The 16,221-nt window shown below is 45.1% G+C and overlaps 1 protein-coding gene across 1 annotated transcript in view; it reads right to left on the minus strand.

The window, feature by feature from the left end:
• The window catches only part of cacna2d3a (calcium channel, voltage-dependent, alpha 2/delta subunit 3a), an 838,535-nt gene that overhangs the window by 218,625 nt on the left and 603,689 nt on the right, over nt 1-16,221 (minus strand). The window contains exons 17-18 of the mRNA XM_078210160.1: nt 12,206-12,250; nt 11,808-11,870 (exon numbers count right to left, since the gene is read on the minus strand). Coding sequence (XP_078066286.1) covers nt 11,808-11,870; nt 12,206-12,250 — 108 coding nt within the window. The remainder of the gene's footprint in view (nt 1-11,807; nt 11,871-12,205; nt 12,251-16,221) is intronic.

Consider the following 16,221-nt stretch of genomic DNA (forward strand, 5'->3'; position numbering starts at 1 on the left):
TTCCCAAAAGTTTTTGATAGTTTATGGCACTGTGGTTGGCACTGCTGTCTCACAGTGCCAGGGACCCGGGTTTGATTCCCGGCTTGGGTAACTGTCTGTGTGGTATTTGTATGTTCTCCCTGTGTCTGCGTGGGTTTACTCCGGGTGCTCCGGTTTCCTCCCACATTCTGAAAGACGTGCTGGTCACTGGAGTGTGGCGACTAGGGGAATTTCACAGTAACTTCATTGCGGTGTTAATGTAAGCCTTACTTGCGACTAATAAATAAACTTTAAATCTGAAATAAAGTTCAACTCTTATTTCAGTTTAAGTTTACTTATTAGTGTCACAAGTAGGTTTATATTAACACTCATTGGAGTTACTCTGTTACTGTTTAGGGGAGGCTATGGCGTAGTGGTATTGTCACTGGACTATTAGTCCAGGGCGGAATTCTCTCAAAAAGTAAGTGTCATAGCGGCAGGAACAATGGAATGATCCGTGTCGGTCTCTCAGTTGCGCTCCGCACTGCAATCCTCTCACACTCAGTCAATCTTTTGGAGAATTGGGAGTTTTGTGCCAGCACAGGGACCCGGGTTTGATTCCCGGCTTGGGTAACTGTCTGTGTGGTGTTTGCATGTTCTCCCTGTGTCTGCGTGGGTTTACTCCGGGTGCTCCGGTTTCCTCCCACATTCTGAAAGACGTGCTGGTCACTGGAGTGTGGCGACTAGGGGACTATACATGCCGGTAAGCCTGGCTTCTGAGTGCTTGGACATTGTTTCGCAAGGATGCCCCAATTTCAGAGTGCACTGGGAGACCCCCTTCCTTCCTCCATAGCATGTTCACCAACCACTCGCCAACACGGGTTTCTGGCATTGGGGCCCACTGGATGCGTCCCCCTGCACCACCCCTGGCATGCCCCCTCATCAAGACCCCTGACATGACCCCCCATCTAGATCCCTGCATGATTCTCCCCCCCCCCCTCCGCATAGCCTTCCGTCATGGCCACCACTCAGGCCCCACCCCCCTCAGCACTGCCACTGGCACATTGGCAGTGCCCAACTGGCATCAGTGGGCTGGCCGGGCTTTCCAGTGGCCACTGCTGGGATGTCCAGTGCTACCTCTGGGCTGCCGATAGCCACTGCTGAGTACCACCAGTGTGCCAGCTCGGTCCTGCTAGGTGGACACTGCCTCACAGCACTGCCCAATTGCACTGCCTGGTCATGCCCCCAATCATCCGGGGGCTTCAGTGGCTTCCCAGTCCCCCGGCATGACCATTGTGACAGGTCTCCGCTGGTAGAGGCGAGCAGTGATTCTTGCCGTTATCGAGCCGCGCCTGAAGGCTGGTGAACCCTATGTGCTGGGATTGGAACGGGCTTTGCGTATTTAAATGCCAATTTAAATATTCTCGGTTCACGCCATTGGGAAGGGGCCGGGAGAATTGCAAACTGTTTGGCATTGGATGCAAAACAATTTTTAGACCATGCACCCCCAGGACCGGCACGATTCACTAACGGTGCAGTGAGGTCAGAGAATTCCATCCTCCAGGATTGTCCTCTGGGAACTTGGGTTCAAATCCCACCATGGCAGATGGCAAAATTTTAATTCAATAAAAATCTGGAATTAAAAGTCGAATGATGACCATGAAACCATTGTCCATTGTCGGAAAAACCCATCTGGTTCACTAATATCCTTTAAGGAAGGGAATCTGTTGCCCTTTCCAGGTCTGGTCTACATGTGACTCCAGGTCCACAGCAATGTGGTTGACTGCTAAATGCCCTTTTGGGGATAGGCATTAAATGCTGGCCTAGGAAGTGGCACGATAGCACAGTGGTTAGCCCCACTGCTGCCTCACAATGCCAGGGACCTGGGTTCGATTCCCGGCTTGGGTCACCGTCTGTGTGGAGTTTGCAGGTTCTCCCTGTGTCTGCGTGGGTTTCCTCCGGGTGCTCTGGTTTCCTCCCACAGTCTGAAAGACGTGCTGGTTAGGTGCATTGACCCGAACAGGTGCCGGAACGTGGCGACTAGAGGAATTTCACAGTAACTTCATTGCAGTGTTAACGTAAGCCTTACTTGCGACTAACAAATAAACTTTAAAAAGTGACGCCCCACATCCCATGAATGAATAAAAAAAACCTTTTGTTTTAAAGCTGCAATTAAAAAGATATTGTCTCCGTGGTAATTTCAGCACAATGTGATGTTCGCAAAAAGAAACATTTCCCAATTCATTACAGGCCCAAATTCTCTCTTGAAGCTGGATGTGTATGAATCCATTGTGATTGCTGAGATGTTATTTGTGCTACAATGGTTTCAATAATGAGTTTAAGATGAGTGCACATTGGTAATTCTCAGAAGGATTAAAATTCCAGAGTGGAACGGTTTGTGAAAGCATTTGATTGGTCCAGTTTTTCCGGACAGATTGTAATTGTTCAGAGTTCCTGCAGCATAAAATATCCAGATGGAATTAGATCGACCAATCAAAGTAGTTTCTGCTGGACTATTGCAATTACTTGTAAATGAGATTCAAAGGTAAATGCCAAAAGCTTACAGTAAATTTGTGACGTGTCTAAAAGTACCACGGAAACTATTCCCCCGTCTCCAACTGTAAAAGAGAATTGTGTTTGCAGACAGGAAATTAACAGTCGTCTTAAAGGAAGTTACATCAGCTAAACTTGAAACTGGAAGAAATTATTTACAAAGTAAAAGTCAAGGCAAATGTCCACTGCTACTGTGACCGACAAATCCAATTTCCCTGTGCCTGTAATTGAGGCTCTAACTGGACGCAGAAGCATCCAGTATGACTGGCTGGAAAGCAGGTATTGTTGACAGGTTGGAGGTGTGCTACCTCCACCGCTGCCTGTCCCCTTCCCCGATATAGGCTCAGGCTTGGTCCAACGAACCCACCAGATTGATATAAAATAATGGGCATTCAGAGTGGCGCAGTGGGTGAGAACTTGGGTGGAATTTGCCTGCCCAAAGACGGCTTCCTCTGCCAGATTTTTAGGCTCTCAGTGAAAGAAAAGGTAAGGGGTGGGTCCCACAATGTCATGCTGGGAGCCCACCCCATCAGCAACTTAGGTTTCTAAAAGATCTGGGCGCCCTTTTTGGATTTAAAAAATATATAAATAGAAACCTCATACTGCCGAAACATTCCCCCACGGAACTCCTCTCCCCCGCCACGGAATCCCCCACTATGGAACACCCCTCTGAGCACTGCCCCCTGGCACTGCCTGAACATGACCCTCTCACCCCTCCCTCCCCAGGGGCTGTACTCACCTGTGTGCTCCTAAAGGGTTCTGCTCACCAGCAGTACATCATGGGGAGGCTTGCTGTGGTTCAGTTGAATGGACAACTCAGTGTGGGGGGGGACTATCAGACTATTCAATGTCGGGATACCCGTTATATCATTGTCGGCAAGCAGGGGCAATTGCAATGGGAAATCACACCGGCTGGAGGGGAACGTGGAGCAACAGGGAAGTCAGCAGAGATGAGGAGCAGCTAAGACAAGGAGAAAGAGGATGAAGACACACCGTGGGAAGCCATACACACAGCAAGTATTCAGAGAGCACTTCTCTGACATCAGCTTTCCTGAGGAGTAGTGTATGAAGCCTTTGCTTCACTTCATGTAGAAGGCTGGTCCCTCCAACCTGAAGGCAGTGCACCAAGGTGATTCAGGACCTCAGGAGGGCATGACAGGTGAGTGGCCTAACAACCAGTGTAAGATGGGTTTGGGGACTCTCTCCAGATTGTCTGCCTCCCCCCCCTCCCCGCCCCCAATATTGATCCCACTGATCCTGTTCTCCAAAAGCGGGAGAAGAAATACCGCCTTTCCCATGTCTAAAATATTTACAATGAGCCTCCAACACTGGATGGAGGAACACTTTGTGGTATTGAGCTTCCCCGGTGCCTGACTTACTATGTTCAAAGCTTGCCAGCAACTCATGGTGAGGGTGGCACAGTGGTTAACACTGCTTCCTCACAGTGCCAGGGACCCAGATTCGATTCCATCCTCGGATGACTGTCTGTGTGGAGTTTGCACATTTTCCCAGTGTCTGCATGGGTTTCTTCCGGATGCTCCAGTTTCCTCCCACACTCCAAAGACGTGCAGGTTATAAGCCTCTGGTGACAGACTAGCGAAGACTGACTTGTACACCGTCAGGGTGCAGAAAGGTTGAGAAAGAGAGAGAGCAACTAATAGCATTAACACGCAGGTATGGATACTCTAGACTATTTCAAGGGGTCATCTAGTACATGTGTATGTGTGGGTGGCATGGTGGCACAGTGGTTAGCACTGCTCCCTCACAGTGTCAGAGACCCAGGTTCGATTCCAGCCTTGGGTGTCTGTGTGGAGTTTGCAAGTTCTCTCCGTGTCTGTGTGGGTTTCCTCTGGGTGTTCTGGTTTCCTCCCACACTCCAAAGATGGGCAGTTTAGGTTAATTGGCCATGTTAAATTGCCCCTTAGTGTCAGGGGGATTAGCAGGGTAATACTTGGGGTTATGGGGATAGGGCCTGGGTGGGATTGTTGTTGGTGCAGGCTTGATGGGTGAATGGCCTCCTTCTGCACTGTAGGGATTCTATGCTTCTCTGTGGGCTAGCTGCAGAATTTTTTCCCAGATATGCACGCTTTTTGGTCTGTTATCTGGAAACGGAATTTTGATTGCTGAGAAGATTTTGTGGATGTTGTACTGTTTCTGACTGCCTTCTAAGCTGCTTGGCTGCTATCATGGCTGGTCTGGTATTCTTGCTTTTGAGGCTGGGTAGAACGTGGAGCAACAGGGAAGTCAGCAGAGATAAGGAGCAGCTAAGACAAGGAGAAAGGGGAAGAAGGCACACCGTGGGAAGCCATACACACAGCAAGTACTCAGGAGCACTTCTCTGACATCAGCTTTCCTAAGGAACAGTGCATGCAGTCTTCACTTCATGTAGAAGGCTGTGACCCAACTGTGTCATCGACTGTAGGCACAGTATGGTCCCTCCAGCCTGGCGGCAGTGCACCAAGATGATTCAGGACCTCAGGAGGGCATGACAGGTGAGTAACAGTTTCAGAAGTCGAGCCCCACACACTGAATTGTGCAGTAGTCTCCTACAGAGCATTTTCCAGGTTAACACACTTTGCAGCTCCACTCAGTCCTCTCTTTGCTCATGTCCTCCTATCCTCATCTGAGCAACCAATATTTACACTCACCCTCAACCTATTGTCCTCTTGCACCCATCCTTCACAGTCATCTTTCACAAATAGTGTCCTTTCATCCTCTCTACACAAGCCATCATGACCATTCACACATCTCCATGCTTTCGCTCCTTGCAGAACAGAGCACCCTACCCAGAAAGAGGCAGAGACGCATGGGAGGAGGCTTTCCAAAGTTGCGGCAATTGGCAATTCATGCATATTTGCTTCACTGGGAAGGATGTCTTGTTCCAAGAGGCTCCAGGTGTCAGCATCGACCTGCTATGAGAGCCTGAAGTTCTTAAGGCACCGGTGATCAGGCATGATGAGAGAGATGATCCTCTGCCTGTAAAACCTGTATTGGGGGTCTCATCTCCTTCCACCTGGATCTTGGTCTCCATCGCCTCTGCTCTTTGGAGGGACATACGAGTAAGGAGTGTTACTGTTGCTATTGGGTGTTGCTTCTGCTGCTTCTGGAATTGTTGGCTTTGTTACAGCCTCTGCTCTTGCCTTTCAGAGAGGCAGAAGGTGGACCTGCCTAAGCTGCTCCGGTGCTGTGGTGAAGATGTCAGGGAAGTACAGCTGAGGTGATTGAAGTGCTAGATAGGGGAAGTGCATTCCAAGAAGTTGGCAACCACCTCATAAGCAGTGATAGCACTGTTTGCGAGAAGAAGTGTTTTGAATAGAAGCCTCACAATGACCATGGCTGGAGATCTTCAGCGCGACTGATCAAAGCCTTCCCATTTTGTCAATTTCACTGAAATTGCTTTTCCCACTGTACACTCACTTCAGTTGTCCTGGTGAGTTGTTCACAGCTCAACGGTTACTGGCTTGGAAATCTAAGATTCACGATTAAAACAGCTTCTTAAGAAGTTCTCCAACTTCTTAATTGCCAATAGACCTTTGAGGGCCTCTGTTTGTTGGCTGACAGTTTCTACTGGGTTCATGAGAGATGCTTTCCTCATGGGTGTACAAATAGCTTTGGGGTCCTATCTCTGGTGGTAGGCCCTTGGATTCATGAGGCTTTTGGCTGAGTTGAATTGCACTTCAGTTGTCTATTAAACCAGAAGCAGGAAAATGGAGGCAGGACAGAGAAATGGCAGTAGGTCCAACACTTTAATTTTAACTCCTGTGCTATCCAGTTTGCACACATTTAAGGCAGTGGTGTTTTGATTTAAGTAAGTACTTGGCATTACTTTTTCATTTACTTACAAATACGTTACAAAATGTCTTAAGTGCATGCATTGCTCTAATGTCCTCCTCCTCGTATGCAAAAGGGTTAAGGTACCTTTTCGTGAGTTTAAAGCACATTGGATACTTAATGATTTTAATCCATACTTCTGTTGAAATTAAAAGATTAAGGCCAAAGAGAATTCAAGGGGTTTGGGCATTTTCCTTAACAATTTCCATTCTCTTCGGGTGAAATTATACATATGGTCAATTGGAAACTGAGTTGAGACATTGATCAGATTGTTTAGTCATAATGTTGGGTTTACTCCACATTGTGCCAATAATTAAACTTAATTCAGCCATTCAATCATGTGAACTACATGACTCAACCTGAGCTATTTGGAACAGTCTCCGATACACTATAATTTGATTGAAATGCAATAGCAGAATTCTAATCAATACAATTTTATTGAGCATGTTTTTGCATCATTAGAAAACAAACACACAACAGCGAAAATTAGCCCAGAAATCCAACCAATAATGAGATAAAAACAAAAACGGTTTTAGTTTTATTTGAAGTGCTCTTTTCTTCATTAAATATGAAACCTGTTTACAGGACAGTGTTCCATTAGGAAATCTGATTATGCAATCTCCAAATCGAGGCACAATGCTTGTTGGAAATTGGAAACAGATGGGTGTGCTCTTAATGAAGAGATACTTGCATAAAGAGCAACATCTCCCCTTCGAACATGGGAGGAAAAATACTAATTCTGTCTCATTTGTATTCAACTGGAAGATTGACTTTCAATTTATGAATGGTCAAAATCCCCTTCTTGTGTAGAATTCTACTTGGGGTTGTTGATGGGGGTGCGGATGTTGAAGAAATGTTTAACTGTTCAACAATGGCAAAAATTTTGACCTTTCTGTATTTAATATAATTGTTCATTTATTAAAACATTTATTCTTCAATTTTCAGGAGTGTTTCCATTAAAAATATCAACAGGAGGATTGAATTTGAAAATGTTTTTTAAGAGATGGGTCAGCAATCTGCATTTTTTTGTGGAAACAAATATGTGTATGATTAAATCTCTTCTTTAACATCCTAATGTCTTACACATCTTCCAGTTCTTATGTTGCACCTGCATGTGGCATCACCTAGGAAATTTTAAAAACTAGTTGATCATCCACAGAAAAAAATATTTAACATAATTTTGAAATATTAAACAAAATATTACAAATCATGCGCTATGGTTTCTGTTATTGGGGCGCATGGTGGCACAGTGTTTAGCACTGCTGCCTCATAACTCCAGGGACATGGGTTCAACTCCAGCCTTGGGTGACTTTCTATGTGGAGTTTGCACATTCTCCTCTGGGTGCTCTGGTTTCCTCCCACAGTCCAAAGATGTGGAGAGGCAATGGCCGAGTGGTATTATCGCCAGACTATTAATCCAGAAACTCCCCTAATGTTCTGGGGACATGGGTTCAAATCCCACCACAGCAGATGGTGGAATTTGAATTCAATTTTAAAAAAATGTCTGGAATTAAAAATCTACTGATGACCATTAAACCATTGTCGATTGTCAGTAAAATCTATTTGGTTCACTAATGTCTTTTAGAGAAGGAAATCTGCCATCCTTACCTAGTTTGGTCTACATGTGACTCCAGAGCCACAGCAATGTAGTTGGCTCTCAACTGTCCTCGGGCAATAAATGCTGGCCCAGCCAGTGACACCAAAGTCCCACAAATGGATAAAAAAAAGATTAGTTGGGTTGTCGGGGTAAATGCGTGGGGTTATAGTGATAGTGTGGAAAGGGTGGGCCTGGGTAAGATGCTGTGTCAGAGAGTCGGTGCAGACTCGATGGACCAAATGGCCTCCATCTGCACTGTAGAGATTCTATGATTCTCGGTTTTCTGATTATAAATTTCTTTCTAATATTTACTTTTGAATCCTCAATTTGCCTTTCTTTTAAGGTTCTTTCGATGTGACTGTAAGAGAGACTGAAAATTTTCAAACACTCCAGCAACACCGGGAGTGAAGAGGCTCTGTCGAACCTAATGGCAGGACATCATGGGTGGGACTCTCTGGCCTCCCAGCCGTGTGTTTCTTGGTGGTGGGAGCAGCATGCATACACTGGCAGGGGGATCTTCTGGTCTTGCCACTGTCAATGGGATGTCCCATTGATTCCACCCCACGCCGCTGGGTAACCCGTGGCAGGGGTGTGCCGTTGGCAGCGGGACCGGAAGTTCCCGTTGCGTGAAGGCTGGAGAATTCCTGCCCATTATTCTTCCCTGTCTTTGTTTATTGTGTGGAAAATGATCAGCCTAGTTGATGTGCATGGTGGTGGTGATGGGGGGTTGGGGAGGGGCGTGGTTAGTGGTGCTGAAGCCACTGGCTCCTTTCGGGACCCCTGCTAATCAGGAAGTTTGGGGGGGGGAGAGAGTTGGCCATCGTAGTGGGGGAAGAGAGGGCATGAGAATGGGGAGAAGTGAAGACATGAGGGCTTGTGGAGGGGAGGGGAGGGGATGGGCTCCGGGTCAGAAACTGGGAGTTGGAGAAGAGAAAGGCCATGTTCGATAGAGGGGATTGGAATGATCCCTTGATGACTGGGTCTGGCCAATGTTCGTTCTTTGATCAACCTCATTAAAGCAGAGAATGCGGTCAATATCCTATTACAGTGCAAAAATTAGTTCTGCAGTTCTCACATAACAACAGTGATTTTGATTGGAAAAGGAATTTTGGGCTGCAAAGTGCCTTGTGGCATTCTGAAAGGCACTATATTGTCCTTTTCAAAACAAGAAGCATTATGTGCACTTCAAAAGAAAGTGGGTTGTGTAAATCCAGCGGCGCAGGATTAAGGCAGATAGAGTGGGGGAGCTGGGGAATCAAATGCAGGTGGAGAATGCAGCAAGACTGGGTTTATAGGGGGAATAAGAACAGATTGAGTGGGCCCTATATATGGGGGAAACAAACTTACTAGTGGGGGGGTATCGAGGAACCAATTGTGCATGAGACAATATGGGGTGGATTTTCTCCCAATCTGGAAGAGAATGCACCAGTGGCCTCCCAGTAATCCCACCAGCAAGGCAGAGTCCACTTTGAGAATCGGCCTTCACTTGCATCATTGCTTGTGGGCTGTGGGCAGAAAGCGAATGTCCCAGCCCAGCCAGCTGGCTTCAGGCTTCTGCAATAGCAGCTTCCTGACAGGCCCCTGAGTAGAGGAAGGTAGAGTCCTGAGGGAGAACTGACTGAGTGAGGTTGGAGAGCGTGGTGGGAATGAGGGGAGCTGGATTGGCAGAAGCCCAGGCTGTATTTGTGTGGCCAAGAGTTGCAGACATGACAGGACAAACCTATTCGACTGCTTTTATATTATTGCGAAATATGTTGTGCAATCAACTTGCACTCCAAAAGCTGCGAGTGGAAGTAGGATATGTCCTGGTTAATTATATGATGTGGCAGATATTGTAAGTTCTTCATCACTCATTTGCTATTCAATCAGCTTCATGTCATAAACTTAGACAAGAGCACTAACGAGAGGATGGTATTTTAGGGTTAATACAGCAATAGATGAATCTTGCCTAAACCAATGTCATTACTTTAACAACTTAGATATGAAATGACAAGACATTTGGAAATATTTTAATTAGGAATGTGAACTGCATACATTGTTTAATAATTTTGTATTGGAAACATCTGAACAACTGTCACACTCTGTTACTTCATTCAGAAAGATGTCTGTGCACACACAGTTCAACATTAGATTATAATTACATCAGAAATCATAATAGATTAAAACCACAATTTAAACCGCAAAAAGGAAATAGCCAACATTTGCTGATTTGCAAATCTCAACATACTCTTGGTTTATTCCGAGTCATCGAATGCTGTAAAATGCAAATAAACATTTTGGCCGGAACCTTACTATCGTTCACGCCGGTGGGATTTTCCCTTCCTGCCAGAAGTGAACGGAGACTTGGCTGGCTGCCAAATTCTCCAACCTCACTGCAGAGGGAGCGTGGCGTGAACGGCTGGTAAGATCGAGCCCTTTGGTTTTTGTTACTTTGATTTTGTAACTAATTGGAATTTGAACATAAGGCAACTTCATTAAAATCATATTTGAGATCATACTCTTTATTACGATAGCACTTGATAATTAAAATGGAACACTTTTTTAACGAAGAGCGATTTATTTACTGTTATATTTCATGAACAAATGAGTAAACTTCATCTGCAAAGACCTTTGTGTCAGTGTTTTTAACTGTTGAGGGAAAATTAACCCAACCTGCCTGGTAGGCAAAATATTTTAATTCATGACAACCACCATCTTACCTGGGCCTTTTTTTCAGGTGGCCAATATAGGGGCGGCACGGTAGCACAGTGGTTAGCACTGCTGCTTCACAGCTCCAGGGACCTGGGTTCGGTTCCCGGCTCGGGTCACTGTCTGTGTGGAGTTTGCACATTCTCCTCGTGTCTGCGTGGGTTTCCTCCGGGTGCTCCGGTTTCCTCCCACAGTCCAAAGATGTGCGGGTTAGGTTGATTGGCCATGCTAAAATTGCCCCTTAGTGTCCTGAGGTGCATAGGTTAGAGGGATTAGTGGGTAAAATATGTAGGGATATGGGGGTAGGGCCTGGGTGGGATTGTGGTCGGTGCAGACTCAATGGGCTGAATGGCCTCTTTCTGTACTGTAGGGTTTCTATGATTTCTATATCTGCCCAACTCAGGCTGCAGCCTCAGTAATATGCAAATTAGATCATATTTAGGACCCTAATGTCATTTTAACCCATCACTGACAGGTTTAAGGTTAAGTTTATTTATTAGTGTCACATGTAGACTTACATTAACACTGCAGTGAAGCTACTGTGAACATCCTCTCGTCACCACACTCCGGCGCCTGTTCAGGTACACTGAGGGAGAATTTAGCATGGCCAATGCACCAAACCAGCTCGTCTTTTGGACTGTGGGAGGAAACTGGAGCATCCGGAAGAAACCCACGCAGACACGGAGAGAACGTGCAGACTTTGTACAGACAGCTGGGAATCAAACCCAGGTCGCTGGCGTTGTGAGGTGGCAGTGCTAACCACTGTGCCACCGTTCTGTTCATCCATGCTGTACGATTTTGAGCTGCTCAAAGCTAACCTGCTGTCTCTATCCATTGTGGATGAGCGGTTGGCTGGCGGGATGCAAAACGAAGTCCTCAGCTGGAAGGTTACGGCCGTTCACGCCGATGGGATTTTCCCATCCCGCTGCAGTGAACGGAGATTTGGTTGGCTGAAAATTCTCCGACTTCACTGCAGTGGGAGCGTGACGTGAACAGCGGGTAAGATTGTGCCCAATCCTCAAACTAATGATGTTGGGTGACTTTGAAACTTGCCCAGCCCCTCACCTACTTATTCTCAGTTAATTTAATCAAATACCATGTAACAAATGGATGCAGAAATGCTCATGAAACCGATTCATCTCAAAAGTTTTGCTTGCTGTTGTCTGTTGTGAAGACTTACCTCATCATAATTTTCAGATACCAAAATAAATCCATTGTTATCGATGAGGTAACAATTTATTATCTGGGAATATAAAATATTCAAACAGTTATTCTGTTGCCAAGAGTTGTATCAACAGCTTAATATGTAATTTATAAATATGGTTAAAATATATGTTAGCACATAAACAATGCATTTTCCAAAATAGTGGCGAAAATCATAGCCTAGAAATTGGACCTTGCCTGAGATTAAATGCAAGAGGTTCAGATCCAATAAGGCAAACTACAGGACCACTGCTCTGCTGGCCTCATTAGGATAGTAGTGCTGAGCCATACGTCTGCAAAACTGGTGCCGTAAAATACAATTTCTAGGCTCATATATTTTAAGTATAGGTTAGCAAAACCAACAAGTATACTTACCTCATCGTCACAGCTTATTGTGCACCTTCCATCCAGAGAAGCACACTGCAATAAATGACAATACTGTAAGCACCAAGAACATACAGTATATACAAAACCCCCCACACATTGCATCACATTTTATATATTTGTAAAGCATTAAGAATGCAGCAAGGAAAAATATTGGCAAAATCCCACATGAAATTGTTTTTTCTAATGTAAGTTATGAATTGGTTGTCTGCAGCACAAGAGCTTCAATTTTGTAATATACATAAGCTGTTTTTATACAAACAGAAAATGCTGGAAATAATCAATAGAACTTGCAGCATCTGTGGAGAGAGAAGCATAATTAATGGGTTAGATTGTATGCTCCCCCGATACCAGGTTTGAAGGTGGAGGGGGGCACATAACGGGTGGAGAATGGCTGCAGGATTCTGAGGTGCTCCAATGCATGAGTTATAAAAGATTAGTATGCAGAAACAGCAAATAATTAAGAAGGCTAATGGAAAGCTGTCCTTTTATCTGAAAGGAATTGAACATTGTAATAAGTCCTCGGGGGCGGAAGTGCCTTCACCAAAATTCCTTTATTTACAAGATCCAACAACTCTATACAAAGTACTCTCAGTCTGCCGTCTCCATCTGGAGTGCCAGAGGAACGGGCACTCCTGTTTAAGTACACTGCATGGGGCTCTCTGATTGAAACATCAATTTGGCTCTTAATTAGGGACTTCATATTCAAGCAGGCCAACCTCAATTGCCTGATTAAAATCGTTACAAACATAAAAGTAAAAATGTTATGCTTCAGTAATACAGGACATTGGTGAGATCATGTGTGAGATTCTCCGGCCTCCCAGCCCCATGTTTTCTGCCGATGGGAGGTGGTGAATTGTTTGCTAGTGGCGCGATTCTCTGTTCCTTCTGCTGTCAATGGGAATTCCCACTGACGTCACCCCATGCTGGCGGGAAACCTGCGGGTGGGGGTGCACTGCCAGCAGGCCTGGGGAATTCCGCCGGTGTGAACGGTCAGAGAATTCCAGTCGACATCTTGAATATTGTGTGTAGTTTTAGTCTCCATATTTAAGGAAGGGTGTAAATGCATTGGAGGCAGTTCAGAGGAGGTTTACTAGATTGATCCCTGGATTGAGTGGGTTGTCTAAGGAGGAAAAGTTAACCAGACTGGGTTTGTTTCCACTGGAGTTAGGAGAGTGAGGGGTGATATGATTGAAGTATATAAGATCCTGAACAGTATTGACAAGGTAGCCACAGAAAGGGTGTTTCCTCTTGTGGGTGAGTCTGGAACTAGGGGCACTGTTTTAAAGTTAGGGGTTGCTCTTTAGGACGGAGATGAGGAGAATTTTTTTTCTTTCAGAGGGTTGTGCAACTTTGGAACTCTTGGCCTCAGAAGGTGGTGGAGGTAGGGTCTTTGAATATTTTTAAGGCGGAAGTAGATAGATTGTTGTTACGCAAGAGAATCATAGGTTATCAGGGTAGATGGGAATGTGGAATTTGAAATATGCATACTTGAGGGACCGAATGGCCTTCTCCTGCTCTTATTTCATATGTTCATGTAAAGGATCTGTCAAACACTTGTAGATGTCAGTGGGCCAGTAAGCAATAGAAAGTCTGGTTGAGTCAATATTTTCCTAATGAACGATTTAGAAAATATGACGTATGTTATTCGGAAATTGAGCTGTATAGGTGCAACAATGCATTCAAAGCTTGAAAGCAGATCTGGGAATACTATAACCCACAGATGACTGCAGTTGCACCAGGAAAAGCACGCAAGGTACATCACAGTCATATACTGACCATACATGAGGATATACATGATGTACATGAGGAACTGTTCATGTGTTGGCAAAAGCGGTGTGAGCTATGTGTGCATGCACAATGTTCCTGGCACCTCATAATCATGGAAATAGGTCTTTTGGCCCATCGTGTCTGCACCAGCCATAAAACACCTATCTAATCTAATCCCATTTTCCAGCACTTGGTCTGTAGTCTTGTACGTTATGGCGTTTCAACTGCTCATCTAAATACTTCTTAAATGTTATGAGGGTTCCAACCTCTATTATCCTTTCAGGCAGTGAGTTCCAGATTCCCAGCACCCTCTGGATAAAAAAGTTTTTCCTCCCATCTCCTATAAAACTCCTGCCCCTTAACTTAAATCCATGTCCCCTGTTTATTGACCCCTCTGCTAAGGGGAAAGGTTCCTTCCTATCCACCCTATCTATGCCCCATATAATTTTATACACCTCAATCAGGTTCGCCTTCAACCTTCTCTGCTCCAAGGAAAGAAACTCCAGTCTATCCAGTCTCTCTTGATAGTTGAAATGGTCTAGCCCAGACAACGTCCTGGTGAATTTCTCCTGCACCTTCACAAATGCAATCACCTCTTTCCTATAGTGTGCGACCAGAACTGCACACAGTACTCCAGCTGTGGCCTAACTAACATTTCATACAGCTCCACCATAATCTCCCTGCTCTATTCTTCAATGTTGGGTTAACAAAGCTAATAAATCCCATTAGCTTTCTTAACCACCTTATCTACTGTTCGACTGTCTTCAGAGATCTATGGACATACACACCAAGGTTCCTCTGATCCTCTGTACTTCTGAGGGTCCAACCATTCATTGTCTATTCCATTGTCTTGTTAGTCCTCCCAAAATGCATTAGCTCGCACTTTTCAGGGTTAAATTCCATTTGCCACTGTTCTGCCCATCTAACCAGCTCATCTATATTGTCCTATAATCTAAGGCTTGCTCCTCACTTTTTACCACATGATAAATTTTTGTGTCATTTGTGAACTTAATTATCAAACCTCCTACACTCACATCCAGATCATTCATGCACATTACAAATAATAAGGGACCCCAGCACCAATCCCTATGGAACACCACTGGACACAGGCTTCCAGTCACAAAAACAACCTTTGTCCATCATCCTCCGCCTCCTGCCGCTAAGACAATTTTGGATCCAGTTTGCCAAATTGCCTTGCATTCCGTGGGCTTTAACCTTCTTCATCAGCCTTCCATGTGGGATCTTGTCAAAAGCCTTACTGAAGTCCATGTAAACTACATCAACTGCACTACTCTCATCTACACACCAAGTCACCTCCTTGAAAAATTCAATCAAATATATAAGGCATGATCCCCCTTTGACTATCACCCTGCTGACTATCATTAACCGTTGCCTGGCTGACCGGCATCAGGGGCTGTGAACATAAGATGCAGATCCTGTGGAGAGTTCCAAGAGAAGTACTTCACAAGTCAACACAAGTACTTCCAGGCAAGCTGGAGCTTTGAGGAGGAAGAGCTGACTGGTGGTGATTTAACCTGAGCTCTCCACCCCTCAGGCAAGGGGCAAGGTTGAGAAGGCAGGGCCTTCATGAATAACCTCAATCGGTACATGAATTGAACCCGTGATGCTGGCATCACTAACCCGCCATCCAGTCAACTGAGCTAAACTGGGATTATTCTCCTTACAGCAGAGAAAATTAAGGATAGATTTAATAAGAGGAGTGGAAAATCATGAAGGATATTGATTAACTAAGAAGAAATTCTGGTGGCAGATGGGACTGGGAACTGAATATCCAGGGGTATCAGACATTTAGGAAGGATAGACAAGTAGAAAAAGGAGGTGGGGTAGCTCTGTTAATAAAGGATATCAGGACGGTAGTGAGAGACGACATAGGCTCTAAGGAGCAAAACGTGGAATCATTGTGGGTGGAGATAAGGAATAGTAGGGGGAAAAGGACACTGGTAGGCATGGTCTATAGGCCCCCAAATAATAACTCAGAGGTGGGGAGGCCTATAAACAAGCAAATAATGGATGCATGCAAAAATGGAACGGCAATAATCATGGGGGATTTTAACCTGCATATTGATTGGTCGACTCAAATTGGACATGGAGGGCTTGAGGAAGAGTTCTTAGAATGCTGTCGGGATAGTTTCATTGAACAGTATGTTACAGCACCTATGAGAGAGCGAGTTATCTTAGATCTGGTACTGTGTAATGAGACAGGTAGAATTAAGGAT

This window comes from Mustelus asterias, chromosome 3 (genome assembly GCF_964213995.1).
Source record: "Mustelus asterias chromosome 3, sMusAst1.hap1.1, whole genome shotgun sequence".
Lineage (NCBI taxonomy): Eukaryota > Metazoa > Chordata > Chondrichthyes > Carcharhiniformes > Triakidae > Mustelus > Mustelus asterias.